The 16944-nt window shown below is 40.3% G+C and overlaps 1 protein-coding gene across 2 annotated transcripts in view; it reads right to left on the bottom strand.

The window, feature by feature from the left end:
• The window catches only part of sparta (spartin a), a 96326-nt gene that overhangs the window by 15990 nt on the left and 63392 nt on the right, over window positions 1–16944 (bottom strand). The window contains exons 1-6 of one of the 2 annotated variants that reach the window (XM_072262893.1): window positions 16679–16913; window positions 12928–13772; window positions 9869–10066; window positions 7477–7606; window positions 3807–4001; window positions 202–360 (exon numbers count right to left, since the gene is read on the bottom strand). In XM_072262893.1, the coding sequence (XP_072118994.1) occupies window positions 202–360; window positions 3807–4001; window positions 7477–7606; window positions 9869–10066; window positions 12928–13770 (1525 nt within the window). In that variant the 5' untranslated portion in view covers window positions 13771–13772; window positions 16679–16913. Of the gene's footprint in view, window positions 1–201; window positions 361–3806; window positions 4002–7476; window positions 7607–9868; window positions 10067–12927; window positions 13773–16678; window positions 16914–16944 lie in introns of those variants that run through there. The other variant, XM_072262894.1, reaches the window with a different exon arrangement.

Below are 16944 nucleotides of genomic sequence, written 5' to 3'. Positions count from 1 at the left end.
GGAAGGATTGGCAGTAGAGGACCCTTCGTAGATCCAATATTTTGCCTTTTTTAAAAAAAAAGTTATTTACTCTTCTAAATAATGCTCTTCCTGCACCATGTTTATTGAACATGAATTGTTTTAATTGTTTTAATGACAGAAAACAAGGAAAACAACAAGGCTATCAAATAAACTAATAAAAAAGCAAAATATGAACTGTACCTTGAACTCCACTTGCTGCCACCATAAGGGCTCCATCTAGTTTGGCTTTTGAATCATTATCTTTTTTAATAGATTCTGGAATAAGTTTACTTCCATGCTTCCTTACATGTGGAGCAAGCTCTTTTCCAACAGTACTAGCAACAGTGCAAAGTCCATCAACTGTGAATTAATGAAAGAGGACATGTAAAACTACCTTTAAGGTTCAGGCATATACAACTACTTAGTTTAAGGGCCGTCACTATAGACTGTATAAAGTATAAACCAAAGATACAAAAAAAAAAGTGTATAAACATACAATCTTCCACAATCAAAGATAAAGGACAAAACTCAAGCACAAGCTATGATCTCCTCTATTTTGTTAACGCTACAGCATGATTAGTTCATTAAATTCTCAAGAAAATTCTTTTTTTTTTGCATTGACTACCAAGACCCTGCTAGTATATCAATAAGTGTGAATGTAAAGACACACAGGAAGCTTTCTTTTATTGGCCAAAGCATAGAATGCACAAGCAGGGAAATTATGCTAACCCTTTATATAACATGTTGGAAGGACAAACCAAGGTAAAACATACAGGGCTAATGGTAAGGCACTGAGGAGTGCAGTAGAACAGAGGGATCTGGGAATACAGATACAAAATTCCCTAAAAGTGGCGTCACAGGTAGATAGGGTCGTAAAGAGAGCTTTTGGTACATTGGCCTTTATTAATCAAAGTATTGAGTATAAGAGCTAGAATGTTATGATGAGGTTGTATAAGGCATTGGTGAGGCCGAATCTGGAGTACTGTGTTCAGTTTGGTCACCAAATTACAGGAAGGATATTAATAAGGTTGAAAGGGTGCAGAGAAGGTTTACAAGGATGTTGCCGGGACTTGAGAAACTCAGTTACAGAGAAAGGTTGAATAGGTTAGGACTTTATTCCCTGGAGCGTAGAAGAATGAGGGGAGATTTGATAGAGGTATATAAAATTATGATGGGTATAGATAGAGTGAATACAAGCAGGCTTTTTCCACTGAGGCAAGGGGAGAAAAAAACCAGAGGACATGGGTTAAGGGTGAGAGGGGAAAAGTTTAAAGGGAACATTAGGGGGGGCTTCTTCACACAGAGAGTGGTGGGAGTATGGAATGAGCTGCCAGGTGAGGTGGTAAATGTGGGTTCTTTTTTAACATTTAAGAATAAATTGGACAGATACATGGATGGGAGGTGTATGGAGGGATATGGTCCGTGTGCAGGTCAGTGGGACTAGGCAGAAAATGGTTCGGCACAGCCAAGAAGGGCCAAAAGGCCTGTTTCTGTGCTGTAGTTTTTCTGTGGTCTCTATGGTTTCTAACACTAGTTAGATCAAAGGTTGAATACTACCCTTTCATTCTGATAAAATGATTATCAGAAAAATAAAGACTTAACTACACTGAACAACATGAAAAGGAATTTACAAGAAGGTTGCTTACTATAAAATTGAAGCTATGATGAAATATTCGATAAGCCAAGGACACACAAGAGATTACAGCTGGAATCTGGAGCAATAATCAATCCACTGGAGGGACTCAGCAGCATCTGTGGAAATAAAAGCTGCTCAACTTGCTGAGTTCCTTCAGCAGATTTTTACATTGGATACGTGAAAGCTGCTGTCTTTGGAAAATAGGAGTATAAAGTTTAAGGGGCCTGGATACAGTAACCAGAAAATGACCTTAGCCAAGAACTCAGGGAATAGATTAAATGGATGAAGGATTGGTAGGCGAATGAGGATTCCTCCCCTCCTCCACCCTGGCAACCTGTGGTAGGGGTCTATAATGTGCTGCCTAAGAGGGTGGTGGAGGGAAAAACCCTTAGTACATTTAAAAAATACTCCGAGCTATTACCTGAAAGGCCACAGACCTAATCCTAGATGATGCGATTAGGTTAGATAGTTCTTTTCAGAATATTAAAAATATCACAGCACAGTATAGGCCCTTTGGCGGCCTACACTAAGATCAATCTAACCCTTCCATCCTACATAGCCCTCCATTTTTCTATCATCCATGTGCCCAAGAGTTTCTTAAATGCTTCTGATATAACCAGCACATCCATAAAATGCTGGATTCCGTTATGGCTACAATTTTTCATTGACCCCATAACTTGTATTCAATAAATCATTACCCAGCAATCTCAATTCCATAACATCACTATTAAATTCTCACCTTGCTTATGCGTCATTCAGGACTGGACCAGGAAAAATTTCTAACCATCAAATATTTAGAACAGTGAAGCCACAGTATTCTTTGCTTGCCAAAGGCCACTGCCTAGTCACCAACTCCATATTTCTTCTTGGTAATGGGGGCTGATGTTAAACAAACATCCAACCATGTACACTCAGTAGCCACTTTACTAGGTACCTTTGATGCCTAATAAAGTGGACACTGAGTATGTTTGTGGTTTTCTACTCCTGTAGACCATCCACTTCAAGGTCCAATATGTTCTGTGTTCAGAGGTGCTGTTATGTACACCACTGTTACAACACATGGTTATTTGAGTTACTGTTGCCTGTCAGCTTGAACCAATCTGGCCATTCTCCTCTGACCTCTTTCATTAACAAGGCATTTTTGCCCATAGAACTGCCGCTCACTGGATTTTTTTTTTTGTTTTGTTCCCTATTAACTCTAGACTGTTGTGCATGAAAATCCCAAGAAATCAGCAGTTTGAGATACTCAAACCACCCCCTCTGGCACCAACAATCATTCCACAGTCAAAGTCACGTAGATCATATTAATTCCCAATTCTGATGTTTGGGCTGAACAATGACTAAACCCCTTGATCACATCTACACGTTTTTATTCATTGAGTTGCTGCCACATGATTGGCTGATTAGATAGCTACATTAACAAGCAGTTGTACGAGTATATCGAATAAAGTGGCCACTGAGTGTACACCTGTGTAACTATTGAGAGTGTTAAAATTGTTTGACTGTCCTGTCTCAGATATCCTTAGCTTGAACCTTCATCCATGCCTTTTGGTCACTGGTCTTAACTATTCCAGCATGCTCCTGGCCTGCCCACCATTTTCTGTTTTTAGGCTTAAATTTATTCAAAATTCAGCTACCTAAGCCACATTCACTTTCATTCTTGCCTTTGATGGCCTAGCCTCCCTGTTGTGCCATGTCTCCATTTTAAGATACATATACTTGTTAAATTCCTTCATAGCTTCATCCCAGATACAAACAGTATTCTCTTGCCCCAGTACCCTATTAAAAGTCTGCAAATTTTGAATATTCCAGATTTTTAATATACTCTATGCTCATTCCTGTGCCTTCCGCAATGCAAGAGCCCAAACACAAAGATCCACCCTATTTACCAAACCTCTCCACCTCTTTTGAAGTATGCTCCTTAAAACCCATTTAATGTATAGACCAGATATTAAAGGAATAAAGAGTCAACATTTCAGGCCAGTTCTGATGAAGGGTTTCGACCTGACATATTGACTCTGTATTCCATAGATGCTGCCTAACCTCCAGAATGTGTGTTACTCTGGATTTCCAGCATCTGGAGAATCTCTTATGTTTATGACCAGATATTAAATTTTGCTTGAAAACACTCCCAAGTCAGTGATATGAATGATACAGATTGTTTACTTACCCAAAAATTGGCTGACTTTTACAGCCCCTCCTGTTGCTTGTCGTGCAACACTTAGTCCTTTTTGCACAGTGGGACTGACTGTTGCAGGTTTATCTTCAGGCTGAATATGCTCTCTCAGTTTAGTGGCTCCTTTCTGGATTGCTTTACCAGTGAATTCAGCACCTTTAACTAAACCCCAGCTCAACCAAGACGCACCTGAAAAATTAAATAATGAGATTTCAATTTTCAAAGATGAAAGTAATTATGTTGACAGGAATTGAGTTGCACATTCCTTTTTCATCTAAGAATTTCCTACACACAAAAGGCATTCCATCAATGTTTTCAGACTGATTCTCAAGATTTAACTAGTCCAATTTTAATGGAGTGCCGAAATAAAAGCAGAAAAGTCAGAAGATGAGGCAGCATCTATGGCAAGGATTGGACAAGTCAATGGGTTAGGCTCCTAAACTGGATCAGGGCTAATTTTAGAGGAACTAGACATAATCTAGCAGAGGTTGATTGGTGAACCTGCTTGAAGGAGAAGGAATGGGAGGTGAGAGACTATTAAGAGCTTGATAGCAAGTGTCCAGCAACAGCATGGTGCTGTTAGGCTGAACGGTAAACTTGGCAAGTCCAGGAAACCTTGGCAGACAAGTGCTACTGAGAATGGTCAAGAAAAAGAAATCATACATTGGGTCTAGAAAGACAAGATCAAAAAAATCCCTTAGTGGCTATAAAATGATTAAGAATACACCTGATTGAAACCAGCAGGGTATAGAGATGGCATGTAACGTTAAGAAAAATCCCAAGAGGTTCTATAGTTATATAAAAGTAAAAGGTTAGCCAGGTGAACAGTAGGCCACCTTAGAGAGCAACAAGGCTATCTACGTCTTAAGTCGCAGGAGATGGTTGGGATTTTTAAACAAGTATTTTCCCTCTGTGTTTACTGAGGAGAAAATCATACTCAAGAGATTAGAGAAGCAAGTGGAGATATTTGAGGATATTCATATTACCAGAGAGGAGATATTTGCAACCATACTGTATATTAATGTGGATAAGTCACCAGGGCCTGACCAAGTACATTCACAGATTGCATGGGAGCCTGGAGAGGAAATTTCAGAGGCCCTTGCAGAGATAATCATTAGCCACTGGCAAAGTTCCCAAAGGCTGGAAAGTAGCTTAAGTTTTCAATAGGTACTTTTAATGACAGAGAATTGTATACAAATTCTTTTCCCTCACAAGCATCCACGAAAACAAAGGAGTGCTCCAAAGAATGAATGACAGTTAAATGCTAGAATCCCAAAGCCCCCTCCCACGCATAAGTAGCAGCAAAGCAACGACCCCCCACTCCTCCACCAGCAAAAAACATCAGCACCCTCCACTGAGCACTCAAGTGTGCAGCAAAGTATCAATAAAGACAAAGACTTGCAGTACCCCAAAGACTACTCGTTCACCCAGTAATTCGACATATCACAGGCTCTCTCTCTCTTCCCCCAAATGAGGGAAAGAGAGAAAATCCCCTTTTCACAGTGAGAGGGGAGACATAACAGAACAACTTAAGTAATAACAGTAGCAAGGACAAGCCAGGGAACTACAGGCCTGTCAACCCGATATCAGTAGTGGGGAAGTAACTGGAGGAAATTCGGAGGGACAGAATCTACCAATATTTGGACAGACAGAGTTTGATAAGGAGGAATCAGCATGCTTTGTGCATAGGAAGTCGTGTTTGACAAACCTTGGAGAGCTTTACGAAGAGGTAACCAAAAAGGTACATGATGGTGGGGCTGCAGAGGTTGTCCTTTTGGATTTTAGCAAGGCCTTTGACAAGATCCAACATGGTAAGCTGGTCTGGAAGGTTCAGTCCCATGGAATCCAGGGACAGCTAGTTAGGCAGATTGAAAATTGGCTCCAAGATAAGAAACAGAGGATGGTAGTTGAAGATTGTTTATTGGAATGGAGGTTGGTGTTGGGATATTGTTATTCTTTATTTATATAAATGATTGGGATGCAAAGGCATAAGGCTTGATCCGTAAATTTGCAGATAGCAAAAAATTAGGAGGTGTTGTTGATAGTGAAGGAGGTTATCATAGACTACAAGCTAGTGAACCAAGGGGTGGCAAATGGATTTCAATACAGATAAGTATGAGGTGATGGTTTTGGTAAGACAAACCAGAGTGGGGCTTATACTAAGAATGGTATGGGACTAAGGAATGTAATGGTACAGAGGGACCTGGAAGTACTATTGCACAGATCATTACAAGCAGCATCACAGACAGAGAGGATAGTGAAAAGGCATTTACCCACACCGTCCTTCGGAGCACTGACGACAGGAGTTTTATTGTTGTACATGTCACTGATGAGGCCACACTTAGTACTGTGCCAAGTTTTGGTCAAAATACTATCAGAAAGATGCAATTCAACTGAAAAGAGTGCAAAAGAGACTTGAGAATGTTGCCAGTACTAGAGGCCTGAGTTATAGGGAGAAGTTGGCCAAGTCAGGTCTTTATTTCTTAGAACATAGGAGAATGGGGAGGACCTTATAGAATTTTTTAAAATTATGAAACACGTAAATAAGGTGGTTGATAACAGAATTTTTCCTATGGTGAAGTCCAAACCAACAAGCACATTTTCAGGGTGAGTGGGAAAAGATCTGAAAAGGGCCCAAGGAACAATTTCTTCATGAAGATGATGGTGAGTATATGAACCAAGCTGCCAGAGGTGATAATTGAGGCAAGTACAATATTTAAAAACAATATTCAAGAAGCTTTTGGATAGATACATGGAGTGGTGGGGCTTAGAGGGATACGAGCCAAACATAAAAAATTAGGACTAGCTAGGTGGGCAACATGGTCAGCACATACTCATTGGGCCGAGGGTCTGTATCCACAGTATATTGCTCACTGATTATGACTGTAAAGGAGTTAACTTCTCACGTTTGTTTCCATATTATTTCACATTGCTACCACCTGCAACTCAGCAGGTTTGGCAACATGTATGGAAGTGAATACACAGTCAATGTTTCAGGCTGAGACCGACTCCCGATGGCAGTTTCTGAAACAGTCAAACACCCGTCTGCCATCAACAATCATTCCACAGTCAAAGTCACTAAGAACACATTTCTTCCCCATTCTGATTTTTGGTCTGAACTACAAGTGAACCTCTCGACCGTGTCTGCATTCTTTTATGCATTGAGTTACTACCATACAATTGGCCGAATAGATATTTGCAGTAATGAGTAGGTGTACCTAATAAAGTGGCCACTGAGTGCACACTTCTCTAAGACGGAAAAATAATCTTTCATCACACGATTGACAAATACTGCTACTCCATATAAAACTGTGGACAAAAATTGTGCTTTTAGAATGTATATGGTTTGGGACATCGAAGAAAAGCAGTCGTCATAAACTTTTAATTGAGATAGGTAAATAGCATTACAACTTTTAAACAAGACTGAAAAATAAAATCAAAAAACTACCTATGCTGGAAATCTGAGCAAATTTGTTCTTTTCTCCCACATAGGGTCTTCAAAATAAAATGTCAACTTATTCTCAATACAGATGCTGCTTGATTACTAAGCTTCTGTTTCTATTCAAACCTAAAAAGTGAACCACTATTTAATCAAGTACTTGATTTGCATACATGCTTCTAAAAGCTAACATAGTTCTGTTTCTTGTGCACATGAACTGCTTACCCGTTAAAATTCCACGTGCTACTTTTTCACTCCACTCTGGCAGAACATGCTCCTGGTTACTTGATTGTGTTTCATGATTCATCAGCACAGTTTCACTCAAATTAATGTCATTAGCTGAAGCTTCAGGATCCTAAACAGACATAATCTAGTAAAATACAAGTTATTTCATGCTACAAAACAAGATAAAAAGCTCGGTAATCATCACTTTTCCAAAAAAAAGTGTTACTCTACCTCTACGCAAAAGCTCAATTAACTAAAAGTTCTATTTTAACCAAAAAGTTCTATTTTAACTTCATCAATCCACAGGACTTGTTTCCAAAATGCATCAGGCTTGTTTAGACGTTCCTTTGAACCTTTTGAATAGAACTTTTAGGCCGCAATGAGCAAAGGTATGTTTGGAGAAAAAAGGGTGCAGAATTCATGAAAAGAACACCTCTCCAACTGTTAAGCATGGGGGTGGATCAATCATGCTTTGGGCTTGCGTTGCAGCCAGTGGCACGGGGAACATTTAGTGGTAGAGGGAAGAATGAATTCAATTAAATATCAACAAATTCTGGAAGCAAACATCACACCGTCTGTAAAAAAGCTGAAGATCAAAAGAGGATAGCTTCTACAACAGGATAATGATCCTAAACACACCTCAAAATCCACAATGGACTACCTCAAGAGGCGCAAGCTGAAGGTTTTGCCATGGCACTCACAGTCCTCTGACCTAAAGATCATCGAAAATCTGTGGATAGACCTCAAAAAGCATGCAAGACGGTCTAAAAATCTCACAGAACTAGAAGCTCTTTGCAAGGAAGAATGGGCAAAAATCCCCCAAACAAGAATTGAAATACTCTTAGCTGGCTACAAAAAGCGTTTACAAGCTGTGATATTTGCCAAAGGGGGTGTTACTAAGTACTGACCATGCAGGGTGCCCAAACTTTCACTTCGGGCCCTTTTCCTTTTTTGTTATTTTGAAACTGTAAAAGATGGAAATAAAAAAGTTTTCTTGCTTAAAATATTAAAGAAATGTGTCATCTTTAACTTTATGCCTTTTGGAAATCAGTTCATCTTTTACTCGCTTAGCCATTCACAGTAACAGAAATTTTGACCAGGGGTGCCCAAACTTTTGCATGCCACTGTATATGTTTATTTGGAAGAAGAGGTTCAAGATCATCCCCATTCTTCATGGCAGATCTCCGCACAGGAATGCTAAAGACAGCCCACTTGGCCATGCAGCAGATAATATTCAGACATTGTTTGGGAAATGGCAATTAACATTTGTGCCACTAAAGTGTCAAGCAATAACTGCTGCCAACAGAAGAGTTTAGCCACCTACCCTTGAGATTCAAAGGCATTACCACTGTGAAGATCACATTGGAAAGATCAGGAACTCAACTGGGCCAGCCACATAAACACTGTGCCAACGAGTGCAGGTCAACTCCACCATGGACAGTCCTGAGCCCAAATGCAAAAAGAGCGGGGCTGGGCATGGGGGCTAGCAAACCCATCCTGTAAGAACCTACCCTGCAGAAATGCCAAAAGAAGCTCCACAAAGCCTCTTCTGGGAGAGGAAGGATCTTCAACGATTGACTACACCTGGGGACAACTTGAAAGACTCTAGCAAGCTGTAGTCAGTGGCCTATGCCACAAAGGAGGTAATGGGCTTAAGTAGTAGTAGTACAGGTCAAAAGCCAATGGGTGTGCATCAAGAGATTAACCTCATGATAAGCCAAAGCTGCATCCACTAACCAAAGGAGTCAAGCAAGGAATGTGACAGAATACTCTCAAGAAGCTCGACTCCACCTGGTACACGGCAGCCTGCTTGAAGCAACCAATTCATCATCCTAAACATTTATTCCCTCTACCACCAGTGCTCAGTAACTGCACTGTACATTATCTATAGCCCTCACTCGGGCTAGTCTGATATCATCTCCCAAACTCCTGAGGACTACCACCTCGAAGGATGAAGCCTTTAGGGAATACTGTTATCTGCAAGTTCCTCCCATGTGGAAGTATAGCAACACTGTTTTAACACTGGGTCAAAACCTGGAACTCCCTTTACAATAGTCCTATTGGAGTACCCTCGACATAAGCAAAATGCAGTGGTTCAAGGCAGCCACTAGACAAAGGCAATAAATACTGATCTTAGCATCAAACCGAAACAGTAAATACATGCTTAAAAACAATTGGATAATTTAAAAGGCTTGCACATTTTAAAATGAACTAAAGTTATACTAGTAGTAGATTTATATAATGTCCTCATGAAGGGTCTCAGCCCAAAACGTCAAACAGGGACATCAGAGCTCCCCTCCATAGATGCTGCCTGACTTGCTGAGTTCCTCCAGCATTTTGTCCACGCAGATTTATATAGGTCGTACAATTTGTCTGAGTCCTTGAAACTTACCTGAACTTTCAAGCAAGTCATTTGTTTCAACAAGTCTTCAAAGAGTTTGCGGTCTGAAGATGGCAGCTCTGAGGATAACACTACTCCAACGTAGACGTCAGGATTTTGTGACATTATGTCTGGAAACATGTAAACTCCATTGTTACACTGCAGCACAGGAGACTGATTGGGTATCAGTGGATATACCCAATCACAAACCTAGACAATAAAATCCAGACAAGGGAACAAAAAGAATTGTGCTGCTAAGAACATAGATTTTCTGCAGTATTGATAACACAATACACAATATTCTAATATTTTTACTGGTACCAATATTACATTTCAAAAATGAAACACAATAACATCTGATTAATTAAATCAACTATTTAAAAATCTAATATAACTCTTCAATTCAAAAAGGTATGCATTACATATATCAAAATGATATAGAGCATTAACTTCCTTTTCACAACTGCTTGATTTGCTTAATCCAGTACATCTTGGTTTTACTCCAAGTAAGATTTATTATTTTTCCTTGTAACACCAAGTTTAAACCAGCAGTCAGATCTATTTGACACCTAGGTCAGCAATTGTCACCAATACAAGGAATATTAGGAATAGGGTAGTTAACTATGCACATGGTTCAGTACATGGAATTACAATGCTGTGGCCATTACAGAGATTTGGTTGTCACAACAGCAGGATTGGCTGCTGATGTTCTGGGGCTTAGTGATTAGATGGGGGGAGTAGGGAATGGCATTACTAATCAGGGACATCACATGTGCAGAAAGCAGGGAATGTTGTTCAGGAATCGTATACTGAATCACTGTGTGTAGAAGTCAGAAACAGGAAAGGGGCAATCCACTCTACTGGGAGTATTCTATGGGCCCCCAAAGCAGCTGTGTCACTCAGGACCAAATATGTAGGCTTCTGGAAGGATGCAAAATTAACAGGATTGCAGTCATAGGTAGCCTCAACATCCCTAATATTGATTGGCAGTTCCTTAGTGCAAAAGATTCCAGGACATCTCAGAGCACCTGTCCTGGACCCGTCATATAAATATTATTGCGAAGAAAGCACGCTAGCTCCTCTACTTCTTCAAGAGTCTGCAGAGGTTCGGCATGTCACTGAAAACTTCAGCAAATTTCTACAGATGTGTGGTGGAAAATGTGCTGACTAGCTGCATTACAGCCTGGTTTGGAAACACCGATGCCTTTTGAGCAGAAAAACCTACAAAAGGTAGTGAAATAGGTCCAGTACATCATGGGTAAAACCCTCCTGAACACTGAGCACATCTAAATGAAACATTGCCACAGAAAAGCAGCATGCATCATCAAAGATCCTCACCACCCAGGCCATACACTTCTCACTGCTGCCCTCAGATAGAATGTACAGGTGCCTCAGAACTCGCGCGACCAGGTTCAAGGTCAGTTACTACCCCTCAACCATCAGGCTCTTGAACAAAAGGTGATAACTACACTCACTTAAGGACTCTGTTACATTATTTCATGCTTATTATTTATTGTTATTTATTTATATCTGCATTTGCACAGTCTGTTTACAGTTAACAGTTCCCAACGTTTACAGTTTACAATTACTATTCTATAGATTTGCTAAGTATTCCCACAGAAAAAGAATCTCAGGGTTGTATGTGGTGACATGTATGTACTCTGATAATAAATTTTACTTTGAACTTTGAAGATTCCCTGGACAGAGAAATGGCAAATGGAGGTCAATCCAGAAAAGAGTGAAGAGATTTGCATTGGAAGATCAAACTTGAAGGCAAGGTATAAGGTTAATAGCAGGATTCTTAGCGTAGAGAAATAGAGGATTCTTGGGATCCAAGTCCATAGATCCCTCGAGTTGATGAGGTAGATAAGAAGGCATATAGTGTTGGTCTTGATTGGTTGTTGGATTGAGCTCAAGAGCCACAAGGTAATGTTGCAGCTCTATAAAACTCTGGTTAGACCACATTTGGAGTATTGTCTTCAGTTCTGATCACCTCATGACAGGAAGAATGTGAAAGTTTTAGAAAACGTACAAAGGAAATTTACCAAGATGCTGCCTGGAATAGAAAAAAATGTCTTATGAGGAAAGATTGAGTAAGAGAGGGCTTCTCTCTTTGGGGTGAAGAAAGATGCGAGGCAACTTTGATAGAAATGTATAGGATTATGACAGAGTGGGCAGCCAGCACCTCTTTCCCAGGCGTCAGCAATGACCAATACCAGAGGACATCCATTTAAGGTAAATGGAAGAAAAATTTAAGGGAGATGCCAGAGGTAGGTTTTGTTTTTAATATATGTGACAAGTGGCAGGTGCCTGGAACACACTGCTAGGGGTTGTCGTAGAGGCTGATACAACAGGGACATTTAAGAGACTCTAAGAAAGGCACGTGAAGTTAAGAAAAAAGGAAGGTATGGGCTGTTTAGGAGGGAAGAGTCAGATTGGTCATAGAGTAGGTTTATATTAATCCACAGAATGTAGTGGGCTAAAGGCCCCATAATGTGCTGTACAGTTCTATGTTCCAACCCTCAAAAGGTAACTGGCAAATCAGCTTTTTTGAACTATGCTCCTAAACTGTGGAACTCAATCTCTAAAACTATAAAGAATGCAGACTCAGTTGACACTTTTAAACGCCAGCTCAAAACCCATTTATTTAACCTTGTTTTTAACTAACATCTTTTTGTCTTTTACTTTCAGGTTTGCGTTTTATCCCATTGTAAAGCACTTAGAACTACGTTGTTTGTATGAAAGGTACTCTATAAATAAGTTACTATTAACCTATTTCTCTCAAGCTATTACCAAAGCGTTATTTGATTATAAGTTTACTTAAACCAAATTCCTAGTAGCTGGTTAGGTAGATGATAACAAAAATCCAAAAATTATAGGCTGTACTCTAAACATACAGTATATAAAAATACTTTTAAAAACTGAGCTATTTGTACATCTCTTATTATTTCCAATTTCTTTTCATAATTATCAAGAAACTGGACTCAAGTACAATAAAATCAATAAACTTTATGCATTCTGATGACAGAGTTAACAAACAATATCTTCTCAATTATCTGAAGACTTCTTACCTGCAGAAAAGGTGGCGGTCTGCCCGGTGCTGCACCAGTACCGTTCTCGGAAAATGTCACAATGCGAAGAAATCCAGGATAAGAGGGTGCACTCACTTGTCCATCAGGTGTTACATAGAAAATCTGTACGCCTTGTTCAATTAAAATAAGTTCACATGCATCCATACTGAGTGGTTCCAAAGAATGGGGCTGTGTACTTTGTCCAAAGACGCCATCACCTACGACGGCCACCTCACCAGATTCGGTGCCATAGGAAAGTGTCATATGCCCGCCTACAGCCTCAGGTGTGTATACAGGAGGCAGCTCATTGGATACAGGTACAGTATCTGGTGATGAAAGAATAGGGGCTGTACAGGATGAGCTTCCATTTGCAGTTCTGTTCATCTCCATGGCAGAAGACTGACAGAAGACAGGTGGTGGATTTGAAGATTTCTCTTCGCAAGGCATTGGTACAACTGGGTATAGTCTTGACTCTGCTTTTGGATAGTTTGACCCTGAAGTTCCAGGTGCCTGGTTTAACTGATTAGATGCTGCTGGATTTTCATCAAGCTCCAAAATAGTCAGTCTTGTACATATGTTATTTAGTGCTGCACTCATTTTATCTTGCATTTGACGAGCCACGTCCCACTCAGCACCTATGCATTCAGGATTATTTGCTGGAATATGCAACCCATTGTGTAAATGCCCTTTTCCTTGTCTGTAATACTGCTTTGCGGCTTCTTTTTGACCTGATTCATCTGCAGCAAGACCTTTATTTATTAATTTAAATGCCTGTTTATATTCTTCTTTGATACGATTAAGACTCTCAGGTGTGTTTTTGGTGGGAAGTTTGCAACTTTCCATACCTAATAAAATTAAAATATGATAAATTTAATTAAACGGAAGAAAAACTGAAATTGATTCAAAACACTCATGACTGCATCTCAGCTCTTTCATTCACCATGGTTGTTCTTGAAATTTGCTCCTAAAAACCTGGAAAATTATCCACTCCCCCTCTGCTATCAGATTTCTGAATGGACAATGAACCCACCTACACCACCTCTATTTTTTTGCTCTGTTTTGCACTACTTAATTTAATTCTGTGTGTGTGTGTGTGTGTGTGTGTGTGTGTGTGTATGTGTATGTCTATATTATATATATATACACACACACACACATACACGTCTTCCTGTGATTTGTATTTTTTATTAAGTATTGCAATGTACTGCTGCCACAAAATAACAAATTTCATGACATGCGCCATTGATAGTAAGCCTGGCTTGGATTCGGACAAGATTTTTCTAACATGAAAACAACTGATGAGAGATCCAGCAGCTAATTAAGTCACCAAAAGTTGTTTTTGACCTCCTTAGGCTCCTGTTTTCTATATCTGGTGTCCAGATCAAAATCTTTTAATAAACTGATTCTGCTGCACAACACAAACCTTGGCAATGAAAATCCATAGAGCATAAGATATAGGAGCAGAATTAGGCCATTTGACCCATCGAGTCTGCTCAGCCATTTCATCACAGCTGATCCCATTTCCCCCTCAGCCCAATCTCCTCCCTTCATGCCCTGGCCAATCAAGAATCTAACAACCTCTGCCTTAAATGTACATAAAGACTAGGCCTCCGCAGCCGCCTGTGGCAAAGAATTCCACAGATTCACCACTTTCTGGCTAAAGAAATTCCTCGAACAGCCCTCTATTCTGAGACTGTGTCCTCTACTATTAGACTCCCCCACCATAGGAAACATCCTCTCCACATCTACACTATCAGGACTCTCACTATTCGGTAAGTTTCAATGAGGTCACCCCTCATTGTTCTGAATTCTAGTGAACACTGGCCCAGAGCCATCAGACACTCTTCATATGACAAGAGCTGTTTAATCCTGGAATCATTTTTGTCAGCCTCCTTTGAACCCTTTCCAGTTTCAGCAAACCCTTCTAAGATAAGGAAACCAAACTTGTTCACAGTACTCAAGTAAGGCCTCACCAGTGCTTTATAAAGTCCCTCAACATTATATCCTCATTCTAGTCCTCTTGAAATGACTGTCAACATTGCCCTATTAGTCTTCACTCAAGAACACATTCAAGTTTTGGTTAGATGTGATGAGAGTTTCTGTCTCTATCACCTGCGCTCTAACTACTCTCAAACTCAGTTCCAACATAGTGCACCTGATCTTATATTGGACGTCTCAGGAAATGAATAAAAACATCTCACATCTTAAAACCACCTTACTGACTTATCCTTCCATTTCTAAAATCTCTGGATGCGTACTCCCAAATTCTTTGACACACTCGATATGCCGATAGTTACTGTATATTCCTTCCCCTCACACTTCCCTGGCCTGGATTTTATTGATATCTCATCATACTGTATGCACTGAGATAAAAAAACAACATTACAACATAGCATTACAGCAACAGAGAAGCAACCAAAAGGCAGTGCAGAAAGACAAAGAAAGTACAAGGGCCATAATTAGGTAGATTGGGTATCTCAAGAGTTCAACCTTTAGCAGATAACAGGTCCATTCAAAAGACTGATAACAGTGGGATAGAAGCTTGTCTGGTGGTTCATGTTGTCAGGTTTTTAAAAAAATCTTCAACAGGAGGGGGAAGAGAGTGACTGACATGAGGAGTCCTTGACTATGTTACCTGCTTTCTCCAGGCAGCAGGACATGTAGATGGAATTAATAGAGATTTTCATGATGTACCAGGTTGTATTGACATCTATCTACAATTTCTGGTGATCTTGGGCAGTGATGTTGCCTCACCAAGCTGTGATTCATCCAGATAGGATGCTCTCTATGGTGCATCTATAAGAGTCACCACCAACATGCTGAATTTTGTTAGCCTTTTGGGAAGATGAGGAAATAGGAGAGGAAGTTGGCACTTTTCTGACCAAACACTAATCCATTGTTGTTCTCCTGTTCACTGAAACTTACTTTCTGTTAACTAACTGAATGAGTTTAATTATCTGCCAACTTCTTCATCGTGCCTAAAACAAGAGAATATCTGCAAATGCTGGAAATCTGAGCAACACACATAAAATGATGGAGGGACTCAACAAGCCAGGCAGCATCTATGGAAAAATGTACAGTCGACGTTTCGAGCCTAAACGTCCATAGATGCTGCCTGGCCAGATGAGTTCTTGGTTCTTGATCCTCCAAAATATTCCACATGGAATTTAAACTGGAGGTGGCGGAGGGTGAGCTTAAGGAGGAGATTTTTGAAGAAGAAAAGCTGCCTTAAATTTAATTGGGTTTGGTTGTGTGACTGTGTTACGATTAAGATTATTCCATGGTTTAATTGTGGGGGTGGGGGGGGGGAATGAATTGCTGTACACATCTGACTGGATGTTCCTTCAACATTTTGCGTGTGTTGCTTCTTCAACAAGCCTTACTACACTATTGTGGCTGGAAATTACAGACATTTCAACAGGCTCTATGCAAGTCTTTTCCTATGATGAAAGGAAAGCGAGAACCCGGGATAAAACTAAAAAACATTAAAACCAAGCCCTTCGCGACTGAAGGCCTTCAGCTTTACCATTTTGAAAAGAGGGCCGAGAAAGTTGGAATTCCTTTTACCGAGAGCAAAAGATAAACATATAATGATCAAAAGTCGTGGAATTAAAGTCAGCCTGTGGATTTGACTTTAAAGATCTGCCACAAAATGACAGGCAGTATAGCTACTCGTCGCATTAAGCCAGGACATGTTCGAGAACAAGTCCCACAGCACTTTACAGTAACAATCGAAACCAAGCTTACTTACTGGACTTTCGGAATTTCTCCCTACCCCGTGAACCGGGTTCAATTAGGTCGGGAACTGAAACACGCGGATATTTTCCGTCGGGGCCCCGACACCGTGTTTATTTACATGCAGCGCAATGATTCCGCTTAGTCAGGGCCAAACCTCCCGGATTTCAGTCGCCACTCAAAATGATTCGGTTCAGTGTCGTAGGCGGAGCGGGCCGGTCACATCCGGACCTCACCACCGCGGCCGCCCCCGTAAACCTCACTGCGGGAGGGGAGGGGAGC

This window comes from Mobula birostris, chromosome 7 (genome assembly GCF_030028105.1).
Source record: "Mobula birostris isolate sMobBir1 chromosome 7, sMobBir1.hap1, whole genome shotgun sequence".
Taxonomy (NCBI): Eukaryota; Metazoa; Chordata; class Chondrichthyes; order Myliobatiformes; family Myliobatidae; genus Mobula; species Mobula birostris.
The sequence above is the reverse complement of the archived record's forward strand: the minus strand, read 5'-3'. Positions and strand labels throughout refer to the sequence as shown.